This window comes from Rhea americana, unplaced genomic scaffold (assembly GCF_003343005.1).
Source record: "Rhea americana isolate MKP2758 unplaced genomic scaffold, rheAme1 scaffold_25, whole genome shotgun sequence".
Lineage (NCBI taxonomy): Eukaryota > Metazoa > Chordata > Aves > Rheiformes > Rheidae > Rhea > Rhea americana.
Genome location: NW_028186368.1, coordinates 5,653,176 through 5,678,022, shown reverse-complemented (window position 1 = coordinate 5,678,022; position 24,847 = coordinate 5,653,176). Strand labels below are relative to the sequence as shown.

The 24,847-nt window shown below is 37.1% G+C and overlaps 2 protein-coding genes across 2 annotated transcripts in view; one reads left to right on the top strand and one right to left on the bottom strand.

Moving 5' to 3' along the window:
- Positions 1-11: 11 nt before the first annotated feature.
- TSTD1 (thiosulfate sulfurtransferase like domain containing 1) lies at positions 12-5,614 on the top strand (the record flags this gene model as incomplete). The annotated part of the gene is made up of 3 exons (XM_085306971.1): positions 12-249; positions 465-624; positions 1,795-5,614. Coding segments are annotated over 3 exons (462 nt in total), but the record flags the coding sequence as incomplete, so codon positions are not given.
- Positions 5,615-6,754: 1,140 nt separating this feature from the next.
- The window catches only part of CCNC (cyclin C), a 22,524-nt gene continuing 4,431 nt past the window's right edge, over positions 6,755-24,847 (bottom strand). The window contains exons 2-12 of the mRNA XM_085306970.1: positions 24,180-24,286; positions 20,422-20,506; positions 20,106-20,175; positions 18,551-18,602; positions 16,016-16,071; positions 14,539-14,574; positions 12,746-12,837; positions 11,954-12,021; positions 11,533-11,612; positions 9,220-9,338; positions 6,755-8,531 (exon numbers count right to left, since the gene is read on the bottom strand). Of these exons, the coding sequence (XP_085163096.1) occupies positions 8,477-8,531; positions 9,220-9,338; positions 11,533-11,612; positions 11,954-12,021; positions 12,746-12,837; positions 14,539-14,574; positions 16,016-16,071; positions 18,551-18,602; positions 20,106-20,175; positions 20,422-20,506; positions 24,180-24,286 (820 nt within the window). The 3' untranslated portion in view covers positions 6,755-8,476. The remainder of the gene's footprint in view (positions 8,532-9,219; positions 9,339-11,532; positions 11,613-11,953; positions 12,022-12,745; positions 12,838-14,538; positions 14,575-16,015; positions 16,072-18,550; positions 18,603-20,105; positions 20,176-20,421; positions 20,507-24,179; positions 24,287-24,847) is intronic.

The following is a 24,847-nucleotide window of genomic DNA, read 5'->3' as shown; positions in this document are numbered from 1 at the left end:
GCGGGCGGGTGGGGCTCTGTCGCCGGGAAGAGCCTTCCGCGGCTCTCGGCGTGCTCAGGGGCCGCGTCTCTCTCGCAGGGCCCAGGGCCGCGAACGTCGTGTCCCGCAGCCTCTGCTCCGCCGCGCAGCGCTGCGTTTCCTACGAAGAGTTCAAAGACTTGAAAAGAAACAATGTCCTCCACATAGATGTCCGCGAGAGATGGGAGATTGACAGATTTGGGAAAATCCCGGAGTCCGTCAACATACCTTGTAAGATACTCAGGCTGCTGCGCAGAAATACAGCGTTTTATGCTCGGTGGTCAAATGTGTGGACAAATSATGATTTAGCAAAAAAAATAAGAGCCATGCTGAACAGCACCTAATAAGTTGTAGGACTAGACTTTTCCGAGAGGCGTTTGAAAGCTGCCAGCGTAAACCTATTTGTGGATGGAGATTAAGTGTCACTTCTCTTCTGTATTTCCCAGTGAGTGAGTTAGTGGAAGCTCTGCAGATGAGCCCGGGGGACTTCAAGGAGCAGTACAAGCAGAAGATGCCTGCCAAGTCGGACCAGATGGTTTTCTCCTGCTTGGCAGGAGGAAGAAGCAAACAAGCACTGGATTTTGCCGTGTCCTTGGGTTTCAGCAGGTGAGCCTACAACTGCTGCCTGTCCCCACTGAACCTTGAAWCGTGCTGTTTGGTGTTACAGTGAAGTGTGTTGTCCTGTGAAAAGACTTCCCAGCAGTTTGCTTATGTGCTACAAGTGATAAAAGCTACTGCAAGAACATGCTGCCTCTGAAGGTCCTTCTGCCACTTGTTGCGGCTCCCTCACCAAAATCTTACTTATACAGCTTCATACGCAGTTGTTCTGACATGAGGGTGGTGGCAGGATGCTGGAAAGGCAGAGAACTGCCCATTTTCGTAGAAGCACAGTCTTAAATTTTATTGAATAGTTTATGAAACAACATCCTTTGTTAAGTTACAGTTCCACCTGTACAGTTCACCAAAGGCAAAATATGCCCTTGCTTTCAGTAAACCAGTGCATTGTTTGCCAGATATAAAACAGTGAAGGGAATAGTTAAAAGACAGTGAGATTGATATAATGAAAATGAAAGCAGCGTTTTGTTGGCAGAATTCTTTCACCCTTGACAGAAGGTAGATCACTGACTTGAAGACAGAGGGTGAAATTTCAACAATTGGTTGTTTGCATGTTTTTACTGAACCACAGTTTGTGAACTGGAATAATTCTGGCCATTTCAGTCAAAAAAAAGTAGAAGCACACTCTTGTTTTATAAATGTATTGTTTTAGTAAGTGCAAAATGTTCTTCATGCTGCTTAATTGAAGGAGTCTGTGTTGTGTTGCATGGTGAGTTTTTGTTTCTTTTGTTTAGGTTTGGTTCCTCACAGGCTTGGGTGARATCTACATAGCATGTGGGTTCACAAGGAGTTAAAGATCAGAGTACTGCTTTTATTTGATGATACCTGAGATACTAGCCATAATGCCGTATAAATCTCSCACCACAGACTCAGTTCTCTCCTTTTAAAAAAGGCAATGGCAAACTGTTTTGTTGGTGAGCCTACTACTACTTGCTTGATGTTTGATCTCCAGCACTCCAGCATCGTTTGGAGGAAATGTGTTACAGAACACACTAGAAGGAAGCACTGGCATTCCTTATACTGTATCTGGCTCCGTGAAATTAAGTACGAGTATATTTAATTTTAGAGAATTCCTGTGTGTTTCTTTCTTTTGCCATGTCCTCTTCCACAATTTTATCAAGAGCCCTTTATAGCACCACTTAATCTTCTCTATATTTTCAGAGTTCAACACTATTCTGGTGGCTTTGAGGAGTGGGCAAAACGTGAACCTCCAGAGAAAAAATGAAGATGACCACCCCCAGCCTCTGCCCCACCAAGGTTTCAGGATGATTTGTATGTTTTAGGATTCAGACCACATGGATTCCACTTCCAATATACAGCCGTCTCTTGTGTTTTCTTTTGTAACTGGACATGTACCTTTAAGTAGCCATGTATGTTTAACTGGTTGGTGTAAATCAACTATGATAAGGACTATGATTTGAGCAGAGAATATTAACATTTGTTCAATGTTTACTGTGGGCTATGTTCTTCACTGRAACTATGTGAACACAACTTTAATAGTTATGATGTTTACTAGGATTTTGGTGTAATGTGGTTTATGTCTGTTTAAAYAAATGGTGATAAAACTTTCTTATAAACTTATACTTTCCTTATTAACTATGTTGGGTAGTTTGTTTGACTGCTATTGCTTTAATGGAGTCGGGATAACTGTYCTAAACATAAATTATATGTCACGTATAGCTAAAGTTTCGAAACATTTGCTGTGTTCTGAAGAGTGAAAGTAGAGAGTAGGATTCTTTGTACTATGTGATTGCAAGACCTAAAGTCCACTATCAATCACAAGATATGAAAAGAARCTGACCTGATGTTAGAATACTTGCCTTTTGTTTTTCAGTTGCTTATTTTAAAAAGTATACCCATATTTATACATAAATGTACTCCTGAGTACAAAATGCTATGGCATGCAGTCAGCTTTTGCTTTGCCTTGGCAGTTCTCAAATGTGAACTTGCCTGTATTTGAAATTACTATTACAGAGTTTTAACCATTTTAGGGTGGAAAACTTGAGATTTTCAAGGAAGTTAGTTAACTTCCTTCTTTCTTTTCTGTACATAAATTTGTATGTCTTAGACTTWAAAAAAACAACCAACCAGCCTATCCCCACCTATAAATTTGCATAGTCATGGTTTTTAAGAATTGTGGTTTTTTTTCTAATGCTATTAACAGTTCAGYGAAACAAGCACAGCTGTATTGCTTTGGCCTTTAGAAAACAGAAGTTCATGGTTCTGCAGATTGTCTGGAAAAAAGGAATTAAAATTTTGCYTAGTTTTACTCTCATCAGTATTGCCGGTAATGTGGACTTATCCTAGAGCTCTTCTATTCTAACAGTGCAGTTTGAATGGTGAGATGAAATACAGGATCTAAAAATATACAGCTTGTCAAGTTTAGAGAACAGACAAGAAAAGGTAAGTAATCTTACTAGAATCTTATTTGTCTCCCTGCTGTCATTAGTTTCTAGAGCAGAATTCCAGTAAGTGGGTGCAGTCAACTGTGTTAACTGTGCTGCCATGACTATGTATCTTTCAGTTTATGAGGGTGTCTGTTCTCTCATCTTTTGTAATAATTAGAGAGAACTGTAGTGTAGCTGTTGCAACAGTGAGTAATGCATTTTTCTTCAAAATATCATTGCCTCTGTAGCAATCTTACCACAAGGCCTTATTTCCAGCCCATAAAAAGTAAAGGTTAAATGAAGAAGCAGAATTTAGACCTAACTTCCAAAATACTGGGTTTAGTTTAACCAATGGATTATTGGGAGTAAGATGAAATTAAAATGCCAGGATGAGTAGGTGTTATCTTGTTGTCATTCTTGGCTACTCTGTAATTTCTGCTATCTTACTCTTAAAGGTCTCTCTYTTTCAGGCTGGATCAGGAGAAATAACAGATGTTATCATGCGTGTTGGATTTGGCCAAATCTATTATCTTTTAATTTTGTCTGTTTAATGTGACATAGAGTATCAGTTTCACAGTGTTGTGAGCATGTAATCAAAGGGGCAACAGAAGCCCACTGTTGGCTTRCTCTTGCCAGGCCTCACCAGGACTAATGATGCCTTTTGGTCTAGACCAGGTTGTGACAGAGTTTGAAAGTATTTAGCTAAATGTCTAAGTAATCTTGCCTAGCTGTATTGACCAAATCACCAAACTTTAGCATGCAGATGAACAAAGAGTCCAGAGACCTAACAACTGAACTTCATCATAATTCAGTCATGGCAATACTTCCTTTTGTAGCTATGTTAAGTATGGTGGGAATGTCTAACATCATGTAGCCACCAAAACATGAACAACAAACAATTGCATTGTGTCACAGCAAGGTCTGTCTAGCTCATTATTTTCTGTTCAGCCACAACCGGTAATAGATGTCTGAGTATGACTTTAAAAGAGTATAGTAGTGATACGATCCCCAGAGTATTCTGATGTGCAAGTCAGAGAGCTATGAAAGTTTCTTCAGGCTTTGACATGTCTTGGTGTGTTTGAACTTCTAGAAATTTTCTTTATTTACTTCTCTATCAGTGCAAACTCCTGGCAATCACACYACGCTGCACGAGGCGGGGCTCGTGGCTTAACTCCGTACTGTAGGGAGAACTTTTTCTCTTTGTACGTTCTAAACTTGCCACATGCCGACTTCACTTGATGACCCTGTTTCTTCTGTTAAAAGAAGTTAAGGACAGGAGTCATCTATTCATTCTTCAGGCCACTTAYGATTTTTATAATTTCTGCTGTTATTTCAGAGTGAAAAGTCCTAGGTTTGGGGTGGGGGAGTTCTGTGTTAAAGCCATTGTACCCCTCTGATTACACTGAGATTTTTCTTAGTATCTTTTTGAGATCTGTACTTGCTTTGAGATGASAAAGAATGATGACTAAGATGAGGTTGTGATTGTAACTTCTGGACTGCATGCTAATTTCAAATAATTTTTTACCAGTTGTAGTTTTTGCAAGGTGTTTCTGAAAGTTTACGTGCAGCTTGTCAAAGCTGACCATCCTTTCTCTATCTTCTTTGTATGAACATAACTTCTGTTTTCAAAGGGTGTGTTTTGAGTTTAATAAGTTTTCTGATCCAGTGGAGCCATGTTTGCTTTATGTTAGATTTTTCTTAAGCCTCTTTGAGGTGGCAGGCGGCCTGTGTTTGCCTTGACACTCTGCTGTCACCTGTATGCCTGCTATCTATCAAGACTTTCACCTGCCTTTTAGCTTGTTTTAACAAGCTTCTTCATTTTTATGTAGCTCTGTTCTTTGAAATGAAGCAGAATAAAGGTGAATTTTTGTCTGATTGCTAGCAAGAAGGTTGAAATCAAGTACGTTCCATTCCCTGTTGTTGAGTAGCCTCTGTGTCTCCTGAACTCAAGACCAAGCCTAGAGAAGATTTGCACTTTGTGTAGTCTGTAACTTTATGCTCCATGAAGTAGTCTAGGTTTAAACTGGGTTTAAAAATTTAGGTTTGTCACTTGAGTGCATCAGGTATCTGTCTACACAACATAGGTAAATTACATTTATTCTTKKAGCAKWWWMTGCTMMAAGAGATTTCCTTCATGTCATAGTAATTAGCTGTGCAAACCATTGTTAACGTAGACTTATACTTGAAAAGGAACTAGTTTTATATATRGTTGTAGATAAACACGCACATGCGCATGCAGACGTTTGTATGTGTGTGTATTTATATATATGAATGGAAATTACAGGCCTGAACTCYGCCTTTGTTAACACAGATTCCTTACAGTATCTAACCCAGCTTTCACAAAGCACAATTTCACCATCTGCAGTTTATTACTTCCTTAATGGTAGAGTGATATTTGAGTACAAAACTGCATGTCTGCCTTCCACCAAGTTTTTCATATGCCTGTTATGTTCATATATTTATATAAAATAGGAACTTTATTTTTTCCTCAACTTATTTTTAAGACTTTGACTATCTGTAAAAAAACAATTTTATTACTGCTTTTTATTTTCTTTCTTGTATGCTTTTCAAGTAAAACCTGGTTTTCAAACATAGATATGTCTGTCTCAGCCTCGTTGACTTACCTTGAATCCTTTTGAGAATTTTATTCTTCAGAAATTGTAGGGCTTCCTATAAATGAAGTAAAAACTTCAGATTTGTGCTTGGGGACCAAAAGAGCCCCTGCAATGGGGTCTATGATCTCAGGATTTACTAAACTAAAGTTTATTAATAAATTGAATTTAACAAGAATGTAGCTTTCCAAAATACAAGCCTATTAATAAAGTGCAGAATTATTACCACATAAAGTTTCTTGGCACTGTCTGAGGAGCTTCCCAATTGCATAGTACTTAAAAAGTTYGTAGAATGAGTCAGTAACTGACATTTAGATATGTAATCCTCTGTGAAGTAAGAGCTAACAAGACTCCCCCTCTCTATACACACAATACTTAACCTAGAAGCAGTGGAGTACTCAGTATATCCCTATTTTAAAAAGGGGCAAGCATGGAAAACCACTTAATGGTGAAACTATTTTCCTGGTGAAGGAACTTACCCTTCCCTAGTTCATTCTCACAAAATCCAGTCTTAATGGCAAGGGGGTGAAGGGAGGRCAAGGAACTCAGTAACTCAGTGGAATAAGAAATCATCTTAACCTATGTTTTTTGACAATCAATCGTGTATTTTATTTCAACTCTTAAATACCTGAATTAGGGATGCACCTTTTAAAAGCAATCTAAACCATACTACTCAAACTATTGAAACAGACTTGCTGACTTGACTCTGTAGTCAGAGTCGGCAACAGCTTCCAATTTATATCTTTCTTTTTCTACTTATCTTCACTAAATCTGGTTCCTCTGACCTCACTTCATTGCTTTTGGTTGTTTACACTACAACCAGAGACAGTAAGATGATCTTCATCTTCCTAGTACAGAAATCACTTTTGATACCTCTATTTACTGTCAAGAAGTGCCTAACATTTTAGATGAGGCCTAGGTCATATAGTTGTGAAATCTGCTAAAACTTTACAGCTGTAAGAAAACCTTTTATCTTTCCAACCAGAATTCTTCATAATAATGTAAAATAATTAATTAAAAAAAAAAAGAAGCTTTGTTAGCTAGTATGTGATAGCTATGAGAAGATGAGAAGTCTGATATTTAATTAAAGAACAGTTTGTGTTTAAGAACTACACGTGGTGGTCAGGTTGCATTAATTTATTCCTATTTGCCAAGTCCACATTACAAATAATGCATTTTAAACTTCAAGAAACAAAGATAAATAGCCAAATTCCACCTTATCAACCAAGTGTTTATGAAGGCATGGATCAAATTCCAACAGAAACAGTAAAGGCCAAGACGCAYACATTTTCTATCTCATCATAAAGTGGTTTGGGTTCATCATGTAATTAATGTTTTACAAAAATAACCTGAACAGTAATAAATGCAAATAGCCTAACTGGCTGCATACAAATACATGTATTTTGGTTATATTTTACTGAATGAYCAGTCAATTAGATTTGCCTTCAGGAATAGAATATGTTTTTTCAAATGGTCAGTTGTTTTTTTKRWTTTTTTTTTTATTATGATTGTTGAGTTTTTTGAAACCAAAAGCATCATAGAGCAATTTTTTAAGCCTCCAATATTTTAAGCCAGTGAACTGCGTTGCTTCAGGAAAAAGAAACTGGACAAGAGCACTACAGCACTTTATTTTATTGTTGTTACACTTGGGCAAGTCAATATCCTCATTCAAAATGAAATCGTACAGAAATTGTTTAGAAACAAAGTTGTCTAAAAATCAACAAATCTGATCTAGGCCAATTCCTGACTTTAGTGGGAGATCTGCCTGAGTAAGGAACACAGGATATGGCCTTCTGTTTGAAGGAATTTCATTTTCTCCAGCACATAGTTAACCAAGGAATCCCATTTCAGTTATTCTAAACAGTTGCTCTTAAGATCATTATTAAAATTAGCCAGTATGAAGCTCACTGAAAGCTCGATCCTCTTAAATAACCTCTCTAATGAACCACACAAATTCACACTAACAGTGAAGGCAGACTTAACAGTGTATCYTCTGAAAAAAAAAATCCACAATAAAAAATAGCAATCATATCCAGATTTGTGTTTGATTATTCACTTGTAAAATCCTCCGATTGTACTATACAGTACATGTACTTGCAAATAAATCATAGTATGTTTTTTTTTTTTAATTCCTAACACTTGAAATGAATAAGAAAACCGCAGGAACACTATACATATTGCACTTTTCTGGTAAGCCGGGCTACTAAGTTTCATGGTAAAAACATCCAAGTACATCTACTGAGTAAAACAGCATTTCTCTAATCCAAAAAGGAACCGAATTTCTTTACTGCAGTTTTAATTAAAACAACATTCTTTGTGGACTCTTCTAGGTTTTGTTTCTGAAGGATAGCTGTTTTACCTGTTACAGTATCCATATTTATTAAAAAAAAAGGGTAATGAATAGATTTAATATACAGTGCACTATCTTCCTTCAGTCACAAACAAAATGAAGACAACACAGGTCACCAATATAGTTCCATTTAGGCTTCAGGTTACTGTTGCTTTTTAAAAAAGTTCACTTTAATGGCAAGCTAACATTTTCTCAAAGCAAACAAAACCAGTAATGAATTATTTGTTTTGAGTGGATAGTGTTAATCTTTTGCAGCTCAGTTTAATGTTTGATTCCTTACACTGAGAAATCTTAGTACATTTGCTCCAGCTTCAGAAAAAATGATGCAGTTTTAAAGAAAAAGCTTTCAAAATGCTTGACAGAAACAAGCTATTTATTCTTCAAGTTCTTTGTCAAAGATGTTAACTAAAACCTTCTGTCCATTTCATGAACACAGGAAAGATCCTAGGACGTCTTGATCCAAAGTGGTCCATAAAGAAATTCTTTGGAATGTCTTAAGATTGGCTGTAACTAGAGTTCTGGCTACCATTTGGACCCTGTTCTCCTTCACTGTTTAGAGGAAAAAAACCACATCTTCAATCAGAAGTATAACATTACATATCTCCATTTTTTACAAAAGAAAAAATAYGGTGTTCTGAAAGTGCTAAGTGCCCTTTGAGGGAAAAATAGTTCAACATACACACAAGTAGGTTAAGAAATTCTGTGAAGTTTCATAAAAAAAATGCAAAGATTATTCTCTGCATGGATGARTAACTTCACCGTATCTGAGTAATAAATAATTTCAATATATCCCTATGCAGCAACATGATGAATTCACTTGTGAATTCAACATTTCAAAGTTCATATTACATATGCATGTTCACAGGAACTTACACATGCAGATTCCTAATCTTACTATTTAATCACAGGAATTAAAAACAGCATGGTGCAGGCACAGCTCCAAAGAATCAGGCCCCCCAGCCGTGGGAGTCAAGCACCACACCACAGTTCCTTACATTTGCTAAGCTATAGTCGGATCACATTCTAATTTCATTAATGCTCTACATAAAACAACAGATACTGTATTTCTCACCTGCTCCTGAACTGTTTATAATAGAAAGGTCTGCACTGTAAAAAAAAAACATATACTATATACTATAACATATACTATACCTCAAATTAACCATTTATTCCGCTACTCATGCTTAAGTCCAGTTTTTCTGTATGAAAGGTATATTAAGTAAAAGAGGTACAATACCTGTTTGGAGGTGGTTTTGGTTTAGGCATTTTACTAAGAATAGTAGCCATCTCTTTCCTCTCATCAAAGTTCTTCCACTGCTCATACAGCTTCAGAATAACCCTGATTATTTCTAAAATCTAAATAGAAAAAAATAGATTTTAAGGTCAGATGCAGCAGTGAGTTTGATTTAGCATAGTCAGTTTAAGTGTGTAATTAACTAAACATGCCTTGAACTAAATTAAGAAGCACAACTTTCATTTTATAAAAGAGTCATCTCACATTTAATCTGGTCTGGCAATCAACCATTTCTATAATTAGTTTTTTGATCTAATCATGAACGTAAGCCTGAACAGAATACTTTCCCTCCTATTCAGAACTGTGTAAACCACAACTTTTTGTTTGTTTGTTTTCCAGTTACTGTTGCAGCTTATACCTATACCACTGGGAAAATAAGGAYATTTAGCACCATGAAAGCAGCTAGATGACCATGGATTAACAGTAAAGTATCTGAGGATCAGCAGTATTCCATATATATCAGAAATACAGTTCAAAAACCAGTGTTTTTGAAACACGGAAAGGAGTAARGTATCCAAATACTTTTTAGTAAAACTTGTTGAATTTCCATATTACACTTCTGGACGCAGAAACATTCTCTACCAGATGGGAGGCTATCTTCTGCACCTCARCTACACTCACTTCCTATTACAATTTCTAGTGTAATAGTCTATATAACAGGTGGATTATGTTTGATTCATGGCTAGTTTCACCATTTACTAAATTGAGAAAACAGATTTTTTTTCTTCCTTTTAATATATGGACTTTGATAAAGCACTACAGCAATATATACCATTGAAACAAGTCACTGTTGGCTAAGAGGTCCTTGGTGTTATTGTGAAAATTAAGTTCATGTTCTATCACTGGTATGAGAACTGGGACATTAACATTATAGCATGTTCAGTATCAAGTTCACAGTAACTTTATCTGTCAAATGCAGGTTGCTTCTCCTGTGCTCCTAATTAATATCATCCTGCTTTTGCATGCCTGACAGCATAATTCACAGAGCTCTTGATTCAGCAGTTGCATATGAAATATGCTATACAATTCTGGATATGGTTAAAGAAAAGGAAACGGACTGAAAAAACTGTGGAGTGACAGAGTCTGACAAGGGGAATAAGTACTTTAACAGAGCTTTGCTTGTTTACTTGAGCAAAACAAAGCTTAAAAAGGAATGACTACATCAGGGAGGTCAACCTAAGAGGTAAAGGGAGCAACTTAAGTTGAAGAACAGTATTAGTACAAGAACTAGAACCTTAGCACCTGATAAATTTATGAAGGGGATTATTTGACATGGCATTTGCAATTGCAGGAAACTAGTCTGAATGACCTTGGAGTTCCCCCTGCTCCCCAATACCTGTTTAAYATTGACTGAAGTCAGTCTCTTTCATCCTGAAATGGTCAAGAATGTTTTATGCTTTGAACCCTAAATGCATTTAGGGACAAAATGAGAGTGGTGTGCAGGCAAGATGCACAAGGGTGAATCAGAAAATTACGTGCACTAAAATTTAAATCTCATAGAATCAGTAAGGTTGGAARGGACCTCTGGAGATCATCTAGTCCAACCCCCCTGCTCAGCAGGGTCACCTAGAGCAAGTTAGACAGGGTTGCATCCAAGCRGGCCTTGAAGATCTCCAGAGAAGGAGACTCCACAGCCTCTCTGGGCAACCTGTGCCAGGGCTCCATCACTCTCACAGGGAAGAAATTCCCCCCTCATGGTCAGGTGGAACTTCCTGTGCTTCAATTTCTGCCCGTTGCCTCTTGTCCTGTCACATGRGACAAMTGAAAAGAGTTTGTCCCCGTYYCCCTGACACCCTCCCTTCAGGTACTTGTACACATTGATAAGATCCCYCCTCAGTCTTCTCTTCCCCAGGCTAGGGGCCCAGCTCTCGCAGCCGTTCCTCATGAACGGCTCATCTCAAACTTCTGTTGGCAGTCTTGAATTAAAAAAAAAATAAAGAAAGAAAAACACAAGAATTTTCTTCTGGCCAAAAATACACAGRATATTGGTTTCATATTTCCAGCTGAAAAATGGCAACATTAGCAACACTTTGCAATAGTTCAATYTCAACTTTCAAAGCAGACTGATTACTGGCTGGTCCTGGCACCTTTTCCACCTCTCCCTAGGGATCTATACAAGTTCAACAGAGTCTATTAAGAAATCACTACATGAAGTCCAAATTAGTATTACAGACATGTAATACTGTAATTCTGTAACAATGACAAACATTTCTGGTCAGTCTGTAACAAGTTGAGAGAGAAGAAAAAAAAAAGTACCTTTTCCATATCAACAGATAGCTCAGCAAACCATTGCCTTGCATCCTTCTGCTGGACAACACAGGCCACGTGTAGGCAAGCTGCAAAGATAACATGATATGAAGACTGAACAAAGATGCACTCTTGATACATTTAGAAATAGTGGGTTTTTTTTTTTTTTTTTATTAGTCACACAAAACATGATACAGATCTAAATTATTTTTAACTTTCTCTGCAACCCACCCAGTCAGTTTTCAAAAGAGAAACTCAGGATTAAGTTATTTGATTTTTCTTCAAGACTTCAAAGCTGCAAGGCTATGCTGTCAGTACCACTTGAAATGCAAACTAAAGAAGGGCATTCTAAGAAATACTTGTTGATGGGATGCTGTACAAAAGCAATCTATTTAAACATGACAGAGAAATTCAACTTGCTGTTACTTACCTAGAGCTATCATGAAAGGAGGGTACAGCAGACAAAGATCAGTTCTGTATGTGTCATTCACTATCCTCCTGTGTAAAAAAAACTTGTAAGTATTCTGTTCACCTTTAGTCTGCAAGACTTCAAGAACAGCTGTTAGTTTATAAAAATTTTGTGAATTTCCCAAACAGCAGAAACAGTGGAGCTCCAAGGGCAAAATTAGCACAGCTGAGATCTCCATCCCCGTCTAAAATTTCCTAAAGCTTTTCTTTATTTTCCTTGTTGTCAGAGCAAAAGTTTGGAAGGACTTTATATAGCATCATAAATGTCATACTGCAGAGGGTGTTGACATACACCATAAAAAAAAAWCCCTGTTCATAGATAAGTTAGGAGAAAAAATAAAGGTAATATTTTATTGTGTATCTGTATTAGAGAAACAGTTCATGTATTTAAGAGTTATGCTAACCCAGCTAAACAAAACAAAAATATATACTATGCTTGACAAGATAGCACAGAAAACTAATACTAATAGAAAAAAACCTATCCCTACTCTCAGTCACCATTTAGGAGCATAGAAAATTGTGCTATTAGAGCTGGTCTAGAAATAAAAATTGTACCATTTCAAAGTAAAATCATTACAGAGTTAAAAACAAAGTAAGTTAAATCACTGACATATACCTGCATAGGTTAACTAGGGCACCCTTTGTATTCAAATAAGGCTAAGTTTTCTTTTACTTAACCATCTCCAAAGCATAACTACTAAACACCCGCTTTCCTGCTGAGAAGAGGCACWATTATTAATCTTTTCTTCATTACCATGCAAGAGGTAGCAGCATATCTTCTTGGCCCATATCTTGCACATATTGGAGTAAAGGTCTATAAGGATGATATACTATCAAACAGCAGTCCTAGGAAAGATGTCAAGAGGATAAAAGTCAGCTTACAATACAGAATGTATTGTAGTTCACATTATAACCACTTAATTAAAAAATCAGTAGCTGATTTTTTAAGTAGCATTATGACACCTAGCTCTGCTATAATGAGGGCAACGCTCTCTCTAGAATACCATTACACAGCACGGTTGCCGGTCTGTCAATGTCCTTTCCCTTAGAGACAGGGAGCCACATCTGCAGCACACTGAAACCTCGTTTGCTTATAAGCCTGTAAGTCCCACTTGGAAATACAAAATACTGCCAGAAAACAGTCTGTCACTAAATACCATACATGGAAAGCATGCCAAAATAATTGACACTGGTTTGGAAAAATCAAAACAAAACAAAAAAATCTCCATTGCTCTGAAATCCTGGCCCAGGGTAGTGTATACAATAAGGAATAACCCTCTCACTGAAAACAGCCAACTGTATGGATACAATAGGGGAAAGCGGCATTAGTTCACATGTGCTAGACATTGAGGTGAAACACAGTTACAGAAAATACATTTTTTTGTAATATACTAGAGAAATAAGTTAATCTCCAAAGGTAACTTTCTGTAAATTAAGTTACTTGCAATAARACTCTGAAATACAAAGCTCAAAAGCTGCTGCCATGTATAGCAGGGGTATTAGAGTCTAAATATAAATACGGCATATACAAAGGAGTTATAAAAACTTTAAATATAAACCAGAACTATGGTCCAAACTCCTCAATGCTCTGTTCCCAACACGTATCCTTGCTCAGTTGTTGTCTAAGTCACTAGACTCTTCCCTGTTTTATTCTTCTTTTTTGGGCACTTCAACAGAACCACCTAGTACAGTGAGCTTGGTGCCTAATCCATTCAAGTCCAACCAATACGCAGAAACTAAGTACTACTTTATCTAAATTGCTCCAGAATCCCAGGCTGCATTCTTTCAACTTCTCTAGAAAACACAGCAAGGGACTGTGATCCTCACAAAATATCATTGTGGCTCCTTTTTTAAAAAATCCTGGAAAGAAAGCATCATGCTGTGGCCCTTTCATATAACAGCCTAGTAGTTACAGCACTGTCTCAGAAAGTGGGAGGCGCTCAGTTCAGTTTCTTCCTCAGAGAATTCAAACCTACATTACTCCTTAGAAGACTGCTCTAATTATCAGGTTATAGACTAGTCTGGGTGAGAATAYTCATGTCTTCTGTTGAAGCTGGACCAGATTCCTCTAGGCAAGAAGAGCGTACAGCAGGAATACAGCTCTTTAYGATCCTCATTGGCCATTCATCTGAGGGAACAGAGACACCAACATCCTAGTCTCTGTTTCAACACCTATATGCAACTACTTTTCACTTAAAAAACGGAAAAAARCCCTAGAAAGAGAACTTACACTTTACCTTTCCCAATAGTACTCTAACCACTAGGATACAGAGCCATACATGCACCCTTTCTGGCCCCAACAGTCCTGCATTTTTCCCGCACAGAGGTCCAGCTTCAACATAGAGTTAAGAATTTCCCCACTCAGCCTGGACAACAGCACAGTAAATACAACATTCTATTGAAGATATGAAGATATAAATATTAGACTTATATGGACTTCAGTCTAAAATCTGAGTGAAAAAAAAATGACAGTACAAATTCAAAACATTCTTAACACATGAAAAGTAAACTAAGGCAACAGTAAAAAAAAAAATTTTAAACACCTACCATTAATTCTAAGAGATAGAATTCACATTCTAATATCTGCAAAGAAGTAAAAAGACAATTAAGGAGCAACATGTTTCAGACAGCAGAAAGAATTAACTGACATCTAGCTTAACATCACGAATATGCAGGAATTCTTCTCCAGCACCTACATGTCCAACACTTCTAAATTAATTTCATATACAACTACAAAACAAAMAAAAAAAAAAGAGACTACTACTAGTCAATGCCTTATCACATTATAACTTAATTCTAGTCATAACAACAATGTGCTTAAATGTTTGGAATCAACTTTACTATGAAAGACTATTTCATTGGCAGTACTAATTTGTTCCAACACTTGGCAGCAAGAAAATTGTTCCCAATTTATAAACAACAGCAATAGAGAAGTCGTTTTGTAGCAATAATGTGTCTTCAGCACAGCAACAGGCCAAATGGCCTTTTAATGTCTTTTCAGATTTCATAGGAAACATTCTGCAGCAATTTGAATAGCACTCCTTCTCAGTTAAGATAGTGACTGATGTTTTAATAATACCAAGTAAAATACTRGACTGTCTTTGGTTTACTATTCTACAGGAAAGCAGTACTCTAAAATATGCTTTTGTCTGCTTTTATCTGTAAAATATCAATTTAGTTTTGTTGCAAGGACTTAAACATTCTATATTCTGATATATCATCTGGCTTTCTAGATTGGCTGAAAAGCAAAATCACAAAGAAAGTAATATTGCAGTCAGTTCAAAAATTAATGAGATGCATTTAGCTTTTGAACTATTACAGCCTCAGTCAAAATTGTTTTTAAGAAAMACTGTCAGTTACAGCATTAAGAAATTTTGTACAACGCCTTGAAAACTCTAAGAAACCACTAAATTAAAAAACAAAGCATAAAAAGATAATTTTWGTAAAAGGCATGATATATTACAGGCAAAAATAAAACTGTTCTCCTGAAGCCAACTGTTCCTGTGTGCAAGGTTGGAAGCATCCCAGGCACAAGGGCTATTATCTTCCCTGAAGCCATGTACTTGTAAACAAAATGTTTTAAAAAGGTTGTATCTCTTTTTATCACTATACTGTATAAAAATTTATTTCAGTCGCTCATCATTGGATTTCTCTTCACAGCATTCCTTTTAACAATTTAAACAAAGGAGGTTATATAAGATTTTATTACTTTCAAAGGCAAACGTCCCAATAATTTATCCCAAACGAATTATGCAAACTTGCTGTACCAGTAAGAAAATATTTCCTTCACAGAATTTAACAAGGAATGGCTAGYACTTCCACTACAACAGCCGTATGCTTCCAAGTGACTAATATAGGAGACAGTTTTTGCCATAGTGGGCTCCAAAACAAACATTTATATGCTTATTCCTACAGGTAAGTAAGTTAAAGTCAGTCAGAATATGGCAGACATATGATTTCCTGCTAATAAGTCTTTGCCTTTTAACTTATTTGATCAAGGTATGTTTTTGAACAGCATACTTACATGATTCATCCTATAAGGAAACTCCTTCGGAAAGGCATAAGAAAACCTAGTTTTCACTACAATAAAGAGAAATCAGTATGTTAAAAAATATACAATTAATGAATTTATTTCTCTTTTCTATTAGTTTGTCTGTATAGAGCTATTTAAATCCATTTGGCAGCATAACTGCTTGCAGCACATAAAATATTTGTTTTAGAAAGAAAAAAGTTAAGTCAAGTGCATAAGATTAGAGATCCTGAAAGGTGAAAAAAATGCATTTGAAACCCAGGTTGTTACAGGTATTCAGCCAAACATTTGTCTGCTGCTTTGAGTACCATTAAATTTTCTAGTTAACAGCCCCATGGACACCTAACTTCCCACAGGTTATCATTCACTACATATTGATTTCACTCCAAGTCTAGTGATCACTTCAGAATCTCAGTTCCAAGCTTAAATTCAAGTTGAATTTTCACACAGGATTTTTTAGACATAATTTAGGACTTGAACTTCAAAACATGCAAGATTTCAAACTGTGTAATGAAGTCTTAGAAAAGTCAGATGGGGAGAAGGGATCTCAGCCAGAGATCTTGTATGTTCAGGGTGTTCGTTCATCCAACATTCATGCTGGATATGCAAAAACTAGGTTCAAATTCAAAGTAAGTCAAATCACTGCACCACAGATAAATGCTCTAGGCACTGGATTATCAGATCTTTTGAGGGCATTTGTCTCCTTGAGTTTTCCCAGGTAAAAGCATCTACTTTGGCATAACAGTTTATGAAATCAAATGATACCTCCAAGAAAACGTTCATAAGCTGGGAACCTAAGGAACTGTACATTTGATGATCCCTGATTTAGGTAGTTAATTCTCCTCATGCATTTTACATGCAGAACAGGTGTTTGGGATTAAAGATTACATCAAGTGGCAAAAATAAAGTCTCATCATCGTTAGAATGCTGAGCAAAGAAATTACAAAGAAAGTACCCTTGAGAACATGAATCTGAGATATCTGCAAGTTGCAAAAATATTTAAAAATCTACTTAAATGGAAAAGCAGATAACATTTAACATCCAGAAGTGGACAATACTCTTCATATTAACATCAGACAGTAAATTATGAATTGATACCAGATCCAGACAATCAGAATGCCATTCACTTTGATGGACTACCAATTTCAACATTTAAACCTTAAAAGTATTTTCATCTATGGTAGACTTTGCTAGAAAAATTGCTTTAGGAATACCTAACCAAAAGCAGACAAGCTTTCTCAACGGACTAGTACCATGCTAGTCTTCCACTTTGATAGTTTCCTTTTATTTGTCTCATTTCCTCTTTTTTTTTCTCCTTTTCCATGAAGGCCTCCAAAAAACGGTATATGCTAATGAAGAAACTCTGGTAAGGGAAGATCATGTAGAATAAAAGATATATAAACACTAGAGGGAAGCCAGCTGCATTTTGCCCTTGCTTCCACAAAATGCAGAGTACTGATCAGAGTAGGTGGGGATTCTAGGTCTGAAGGAAGCACTGCAGGGAAAAGCCTCCGTGAGAGTCTGAGACACGAGCTATGCTGTTTCTGAAAGTCCCAATTGTAAGGGTCTAATTTAAATCAACTACTGCAAATTTACCAAAATGCATCTACCTCTCTCATTGATGCATCAAAGCTGCCACACAGATCTGTGCTTTGAGATGCTCCTGCTGAAAAAATAGCAACTCTGCTGCTAAATGCAGTACTGGTCTTGGTCAGGCTGGCACTGAAGATGCGTTTCAGTTCCTGGTGGTGGAATTGTCATAAGGCCAGCCCCATGGATTGATACGCTGGCTGCATATGGAGGCTACAGATGCAGCCAGTCACCTGTCCCCTCGACCTCTAAGAGGGATTTTGAAAGCACTGACCTACATTTTGTAGAGCACATTGAGGAACTGCCTATTGCGAGCAGCTGGACCTTCTAGGTCAAATTATAGCGTTCAGTTAAGGAAGCCATCACTTTAAAGACCTTGATAGATGACAGACAAGTTATAGGAACTAGGAAATATGAGGCAGATGGGAAAGATAAAGAATGAAATAACTATGGTTTGATTTAATTGCATTTTAACTTTATTTGTGAAGAATATATAATTTTAAAACATATATTTAGAAATAAATATTGTGTGCAAAGATTGATTTTCTGATGGGGAAAAAAGAATTAAGAAGTTAGGAGATACGCAGCCTACCAAAAATTCTGAAAACAGGTATTTCCATGAAAACATATCYGCTATAAAATGGACAAATAAAGTCCTAAGTCTCCAATTCTGTCTGTCTGTCAACAGTAAGTTTTAATTTTATTACTTAGTTTTTAAATTACTATGCTTAGCACAAGCTCCTACCAGACTCAGATAAAACTAAGAAAGAACCCTTCTGTTTCCATATTTAAAAAAGAAGTTATTTATGCTAAATGGCTTAAACTAGTTCTTAGCAATTAACATGCAAAAAAAAAGTTCACAATTTAATAAAAAAGCTGCTTTTTACATCTACCTATAGAGATACCAAACTATAACACAAAAAATTTGCTAATACTTACATACAGAAGTAGCAGCAGAAATCAACCTTGTATTTGAAACAACACCAAATTCCTGAAGAAGAAGAATGGTAAATGAGGTGAACCACCTGGAATGCCATTTATTCACACTGTTACCATATTAAAATAATGGTTTCTTACTAAACTGGACTTCTTTATGCATTATTTCATTTTTCCCCCCACCCTTCTTTTCTCTTTAGGTAAACAGAATAAATTAAATAATCATAGGTAAACAGAGATATTTTTCCTTTATTAGTTACTTYGTTGTTTTTAGTTATAAGGAATAGCACATTTTAATGTTTGTTAAAGACACAATACCTGAAGTTCAGTTGGCTCACAGCCTAAATATAGAATAGACAAGAGGACTTCAAGAAAGTAAGTTTTCCTTAACCCACTTGGAGAGAAAACTGTCTTTAGAAACGTGTCATTAACTAGTTAAAAAAATTGCTTCCATAAAGCTTTAAACTCTCTGCTGAGACAGCAAGCAAGCCAAAAACTGTCTACGTAAAAAAATTTTCAGAGAAGTTCATAGCAGAAATGTTACTGCTACAACTGACCCCTACACCTGCAGAAGGCTTAGCGTAAGGAAGGATGCACTGACTTCTAGTATTTATGCTATTACATAAGGTAAATRTGTAAATCCATGTCTGCCCTTTCCATCAAACTTAATCAACAGGTTGATAAAAAAAATACTCTCTCCTATATTCTGTCTCTTTCTGCCTTCCTTCCTCTCTTCCAAACACCAGAAGATGCCACAGTATTTGCACAGACAACAGTATCACCTGTAAACACTGGTTCAACAGAACTGCTTCTTTCACCCACTAGATATTTGGGTTCCTCTTGTAAAATTCATTAGAGCTGACATATCACAAGTTTGCTAATTTSACATCTTTTTCATTATGCCAACACTTAAACAGCTGAAAAACTTCTTCCATTACAAAGGACTAACAGCAGTGCCCAGCTGATGCTAACTCTTGCCCACATTCAAAGTGGGCTTCTAMTGGTGAACAGTCTGGGCCCTGCTCACTGTTATCCTTAATGGGTCAGTTTCGTATTATAATTTCTCAAAAATAGCGTATGAGCTACAACATGCTTTTTAATTCAAGTAATTAAAGTGTGTTAAACTCTGAAATCCCTCACTACACAACAGGAAAAAAAAAGATAATTAGGAATAAAACATAAAATATTTTTTTAAGCTTGAGCAAACAGACATAAGGAAAAATACAGCAGAAAGGAGATACTTTAACAAAAATTGCACAAATTAATATATGCTACATAAATATATGAACACTGTATTACAGTGAAACAGCTATTTAAAATACTTTTTCCAATTTTCAGAGGTCCTTCATAATTAGTAAAATTTAGAGAAAACTGTGAAAGATCAAATAATAACTAACATGTCTGAAGGCCTCCTCTGCCTCCTTTTTTAAATTGCTATAGAAATCCACAGAAAGAGGTTTCAACCCCCAAAGCATGAAGAACAACAAAAAAGCCCTATATGTTTCCTCTCTCTCATACATCACAAAACTTTACATTAGAAAATTGTAATACTTCATACCTCTACTTTGGATGCCAAAAACACACACGTAGGAGCCATTAATACTGGATCTATACTTTTTAGGGAATATCTGAAATGTTATAACAAAATTATAATATGTTGTTTCATACACGKAGAACGATTAATGTATTAAGAGCACCACACTTCCTTTTGAAAAGCAAAGCTTAAGTTAACTTTATTAGCATAAAAGCTTTACACCATCCAGAAAACAAAGGTGGCATTGTTTTTTTTAAATACAGAACTGCATTTTAAAAGGGCTATTGAAGTGTGCCTAACAAATGTTTTATTCTTGTACCATCATAGTAAACAGTCCTACCTGGCATAGAATCTCTTGAAGTAGACTGTTGCAGTGGCAATAACTTGTTGTCTTAATTTAAGATGTTCACCTAAAGCCTGGATAACTTGAAAAAAATGAACAAAAGCTTGAGTTSAGTTTTTAATACAATTTGATAACAAATAGCAAAGGATCTCAAAACATATGAGATGCTCGGATCCTAAAGAACAGCTGTAGAGTCAACCCTCTTCTTCAGTTCAGTTACATCACCTGGGTCAGACAGCATGTTGCTGCAAACCTGCAGGACCTGCAGGTMCTGCACCCTGAAGCCTGTGGTCACCTTTAAAGAGGGGAACATAACTCAATTTCATTGCATACAAAGTGAGTGTGCCCTTTAAGAAGATGACAACACAAGTCTCAGAAGGGTAAAGCTCGGGTAATTCATTTTATAGCAAAACAAATGCAAATACTTAAAACAAGTCTGTGGCTTTTCAGTGCTGTGCAAAATGGATGTTTCTTCCAAACAACTGAAACTGCCAACACAAACATAGTCACTAAATTTGGCAGAGGCAGCAGGTGTAAAGAAATGACATATTTAGTCCAGGGAGAGGGGGTGGGAGACCAGAGGATGCAGTCAGCTGCTCTATCACAGTGGTCCTCTGCCAGTTGGCCAGGAAACAACCCTGGTGTCATCTGTGCAGGTAGCTCYTGTTTGGCCTCCCAGGCAAAGGAAAGGTTCCAAGCAAATCAGATGCATCAAGCTGAGACTAAGAGCAGGGGTAGGATATAGAGAATGATGGAGTGAAACATAAGGTCGTTATTTGTAATTTTGCCCGTACTGCTTCATGGCCACTACTCTGATCAAGGCTTGGCTGTATTAGATTCCCTCCTCCTTTTTTTCCCCTCCCTCTCCACAAACATCTAAAAAGATCGTTCAGTGCATACTCAAGCATATTTTCAAAACATGTACAGCAAGATCAAGACAGTGATCATTGATGAGAAAAGCAAACAACTCTGTTATCAGCCTCTATGCAAAGACATTTAAGGATGCAGGTTTTTCCCAAGCTATTATCCGCCATCTCTTGGGAATTGTCAAAGTACATTCTACTCCCACTTTTGATGAACATCTCAGCATTAAAATAATTTAAAAAAATCCCACAAATATGAAGGGCATATTTGGCTGGAAAAGGGATGAATGTAGGTGAAAAACACTTTGAACAGCAAAGAACTGCAACTTAGTTTTTTTGCAGGGAAAAAAATAACTCGTCACCCCCTACATTTACTCAAAGCAATTTTATATCCCTTTCCTGGTCATACCATTCTTCTCCTAGGAAGAAAGGATGCCAAATTGACACTACGTTGCCGGTGACACTAAGGCTCACAAACAATACTGCCAGAAAGGAGGTTAGGTCAGTACAATCTCTGTATAAATATTAAAATACTTCTCAGTGTGTCTTGAGAGGTTTGAAAGGATTTTTCCCTTTGATTTGACCATGGGGCTACAAAGCTGTCTTACTGCTAAGGCATCAGAAAAATCCAAGTATTAAGCCAAACAGAATTCTCCAAATAGGTTTCTCACTCCCATGGGATTTTCAGGAACGATTAGGCCATCTGCTGACAGAGAGAAATCAAGTGAGGTTTAGGGGAAAAAAAGAAGTGGACAAGGGGCCTAGAGAGACTTAATGAAATGGAAGCTTGTACATGCTGAGAAAAAACAAATCAATACTTGTAATTAATTTCTGAAGAATTTTAAAAGAAATTGTTCGATTATTTATTCTCTTATATTTACAAAATAAATAGTTTCAGTTCTTTTTAAATAATGTTGCTTTAAATTCAAATGTTTTTTGAGTAGCCTGTAGCACAAACATTACAACTTCTGCACTAAACCAAAAAGGAAAATCAATTAATCTGCTTTTCATCCAAAGCCTCTATTAAAAACTCTGCAATCGAAACAGAAAAGTCAGTGTGAATTTCCTTCTTTGAACTATTTCAGAATATAATAGTTTTCCTTCTCTATAGTTTTAATAGTCCAAGTAGTTGTATATAGTCATACAACCAGTTGGTAACCTACAGCAACCATTTTCAAATGAGGATGAAGCAGGAAACTGCTTCTCTCCAGTTAATCTTCTGGTTGCTCTGGGTAGAGACAGGCTGAATGTGGCAAGCCGTGGCTCATATCCATACCCTGCCAATGCAGAGGGTGGGAGAAAAGAGGGAAAGGTTCTTTAAATCCAAAGCTGGGTGCCCAGTTTGGGGGCAGGTGGTGAGATATAACATATATTGAGGGCTTAAGCAAAGCGAGCACTGCATGAGYTCCCACTGGTACAGAGCAGCTCCAGGCTATCCGCTCTGCGAAGGCACCTCTCTCTGCCACAGAAGGGGCGACAGCCCAGCACCGCTCTCTCCTCCAGGGTATGCTGCATTCGTACACACACAAGGGAGACGCTCACAGAACCATCCTCCAGCTGCCGTGGGGCATGCAACATACCCTCGGGAGAGGCGAGGAGTGGCAGAGAAAAAGGAGCTTGACAACCACAAAGTGAAACTAATTTGTCTACTTTGTAAACCTTTGTTTACTCAAGAAAAGTACTGAAGTTAAAAACATGAAAAACAGCAAAAGGTATTATATGTTTCATAATTCAAATTAATACTAGTGAAAATTAAGATAAAAATATCATTTTAGAAACATCAGTATCCCATTTATTCTTTTATCATTACAAAGCTAAGATACTTTGTTTTAACTTCAAGAAATTTCAGGAATCAATGAAACAGATAAATCGCTGGTTGCTTGACTTTCTGGTGCTGTACAAGTGGTAACACAGACCTACCAAGAGAGATCAGATTTGCAACATACTTGATTATTACAGAAGAGCTAAGCTAAGAGAGAGGCTGGGATAAATATTTTTTAGTTATAATCCCAGCACCAACATTACATCTTTCAGTGGCCTTGGGAAAGCCACTTAACTTTTCTGCTTCAAGTATGTTTGAGCAGCTAGCTGAAAAAAAAAAAGTGTTCTGTACTTTAAAAGATTGCCACGAAAAATATTTAAATAGCCGTCTGCAAAGAAGTTTCTACTTGGTGATTTTTCCACTTAGGAAGATTTTTTCAAATGTTGAATAATTTAAGTGCTTATGCTTATGTTCTGACTTCTTCCAATAGTGCTATTCACATGGTCAAATGGTTTCCAGGATCTAGTCTCGGATAACTGCACAGACAGGCAAGCCTCAAACTCTTTGGGAGAACAGGCTGCTGACAGCTCTCAGTCCTGTAGAAATTACCAAGCAATCTGGGAGCCACCCAGTGCTGGGGAATCAGTCACGAGGACACAGGCTGTGGTGCAGGTTTCAAAGAGCATAACTAAACACAACTGACAAGTCTGCAAGCTTTGCTATTTAACAGGTCTCTATGGAGTACCTAAAATACTATGACCTAAGAGCTCACCAAAAAACAAAAAACAAACAAACAAAAAAAACCTCAAGTACCACAGTTTGATTACTACTGCTTAATTTGGTAAAAATTCTTGGAATTAAAAAAGAAAAATTCTACTATTTGCCCTCTCATAGATTAAAAATAAACAAATATAGCTAATTCATCTGTAAATTGTCCTAAAAATATGTTAATACAACTAATCTGAATAACAGTGTTATTGACATTCCAGCTCTTTGTTTAAAAKACGTTAGGAAAACATATGCAATTCAATAATGAAAACACTGTATTCTCTAAGCATTTAGAACTTACATTTAGACATGACAAACACTACAGAGATTACATGGCTGAACTAAAAATAAAAGAGTTTTACCATTAGTAAAAAATATCTGTAGTTTCCAATATTCTTCTTCAGTAAGGAATTTCAAGTCTTTTTGGCGTTCCTTCAATAGATCTTGCTTATCCAAAATCCATTGTAAACTAAAGGGAGAGAAAACAACTTTAGCAACTCTTTATAAACATCGTACCAGGTGTCTCCTGTACAAACAGGCTACAGATGACAGCTTAGGCCTAAAGGGCAAGTGGCCTTTAAAGAAATTATGTACATTCTTCCCAAGCAAACATTCACTAGGATTTTCCAAGTTAGAGATTGGGGGGGGGAAGGAAGAAAACAAATAAACAATCAAAAAACACTAGCAGGGACCAAGAAGATTAGTTCTCAGCTGTAGTAAACTAAATTGTAACACAGTCGACCGCGTTAAGACGTGCGCTATCAAGGACTTGCAAATTCTACGCTATGTTCAGCGCGTCTTGGGCGCCCACTCGGAACTCAGCACCCCGGGCACGACGTGTCCCAGCACCGGAGGCGGCCGAGCCCCGGCGGGCCCAGCGCGGCGGGTACCCGCACACCTCGAGACCCCCGCCCTCCTCGCCCCCTCGGGCGGGCACAGGCTTCACAGAACCCCCCCCCACACACACACACACACGGTTTCTGCCGCGCTCGGCACCGCCCGGCCCGGCCCGGGACAGCGCGGCGAGGCG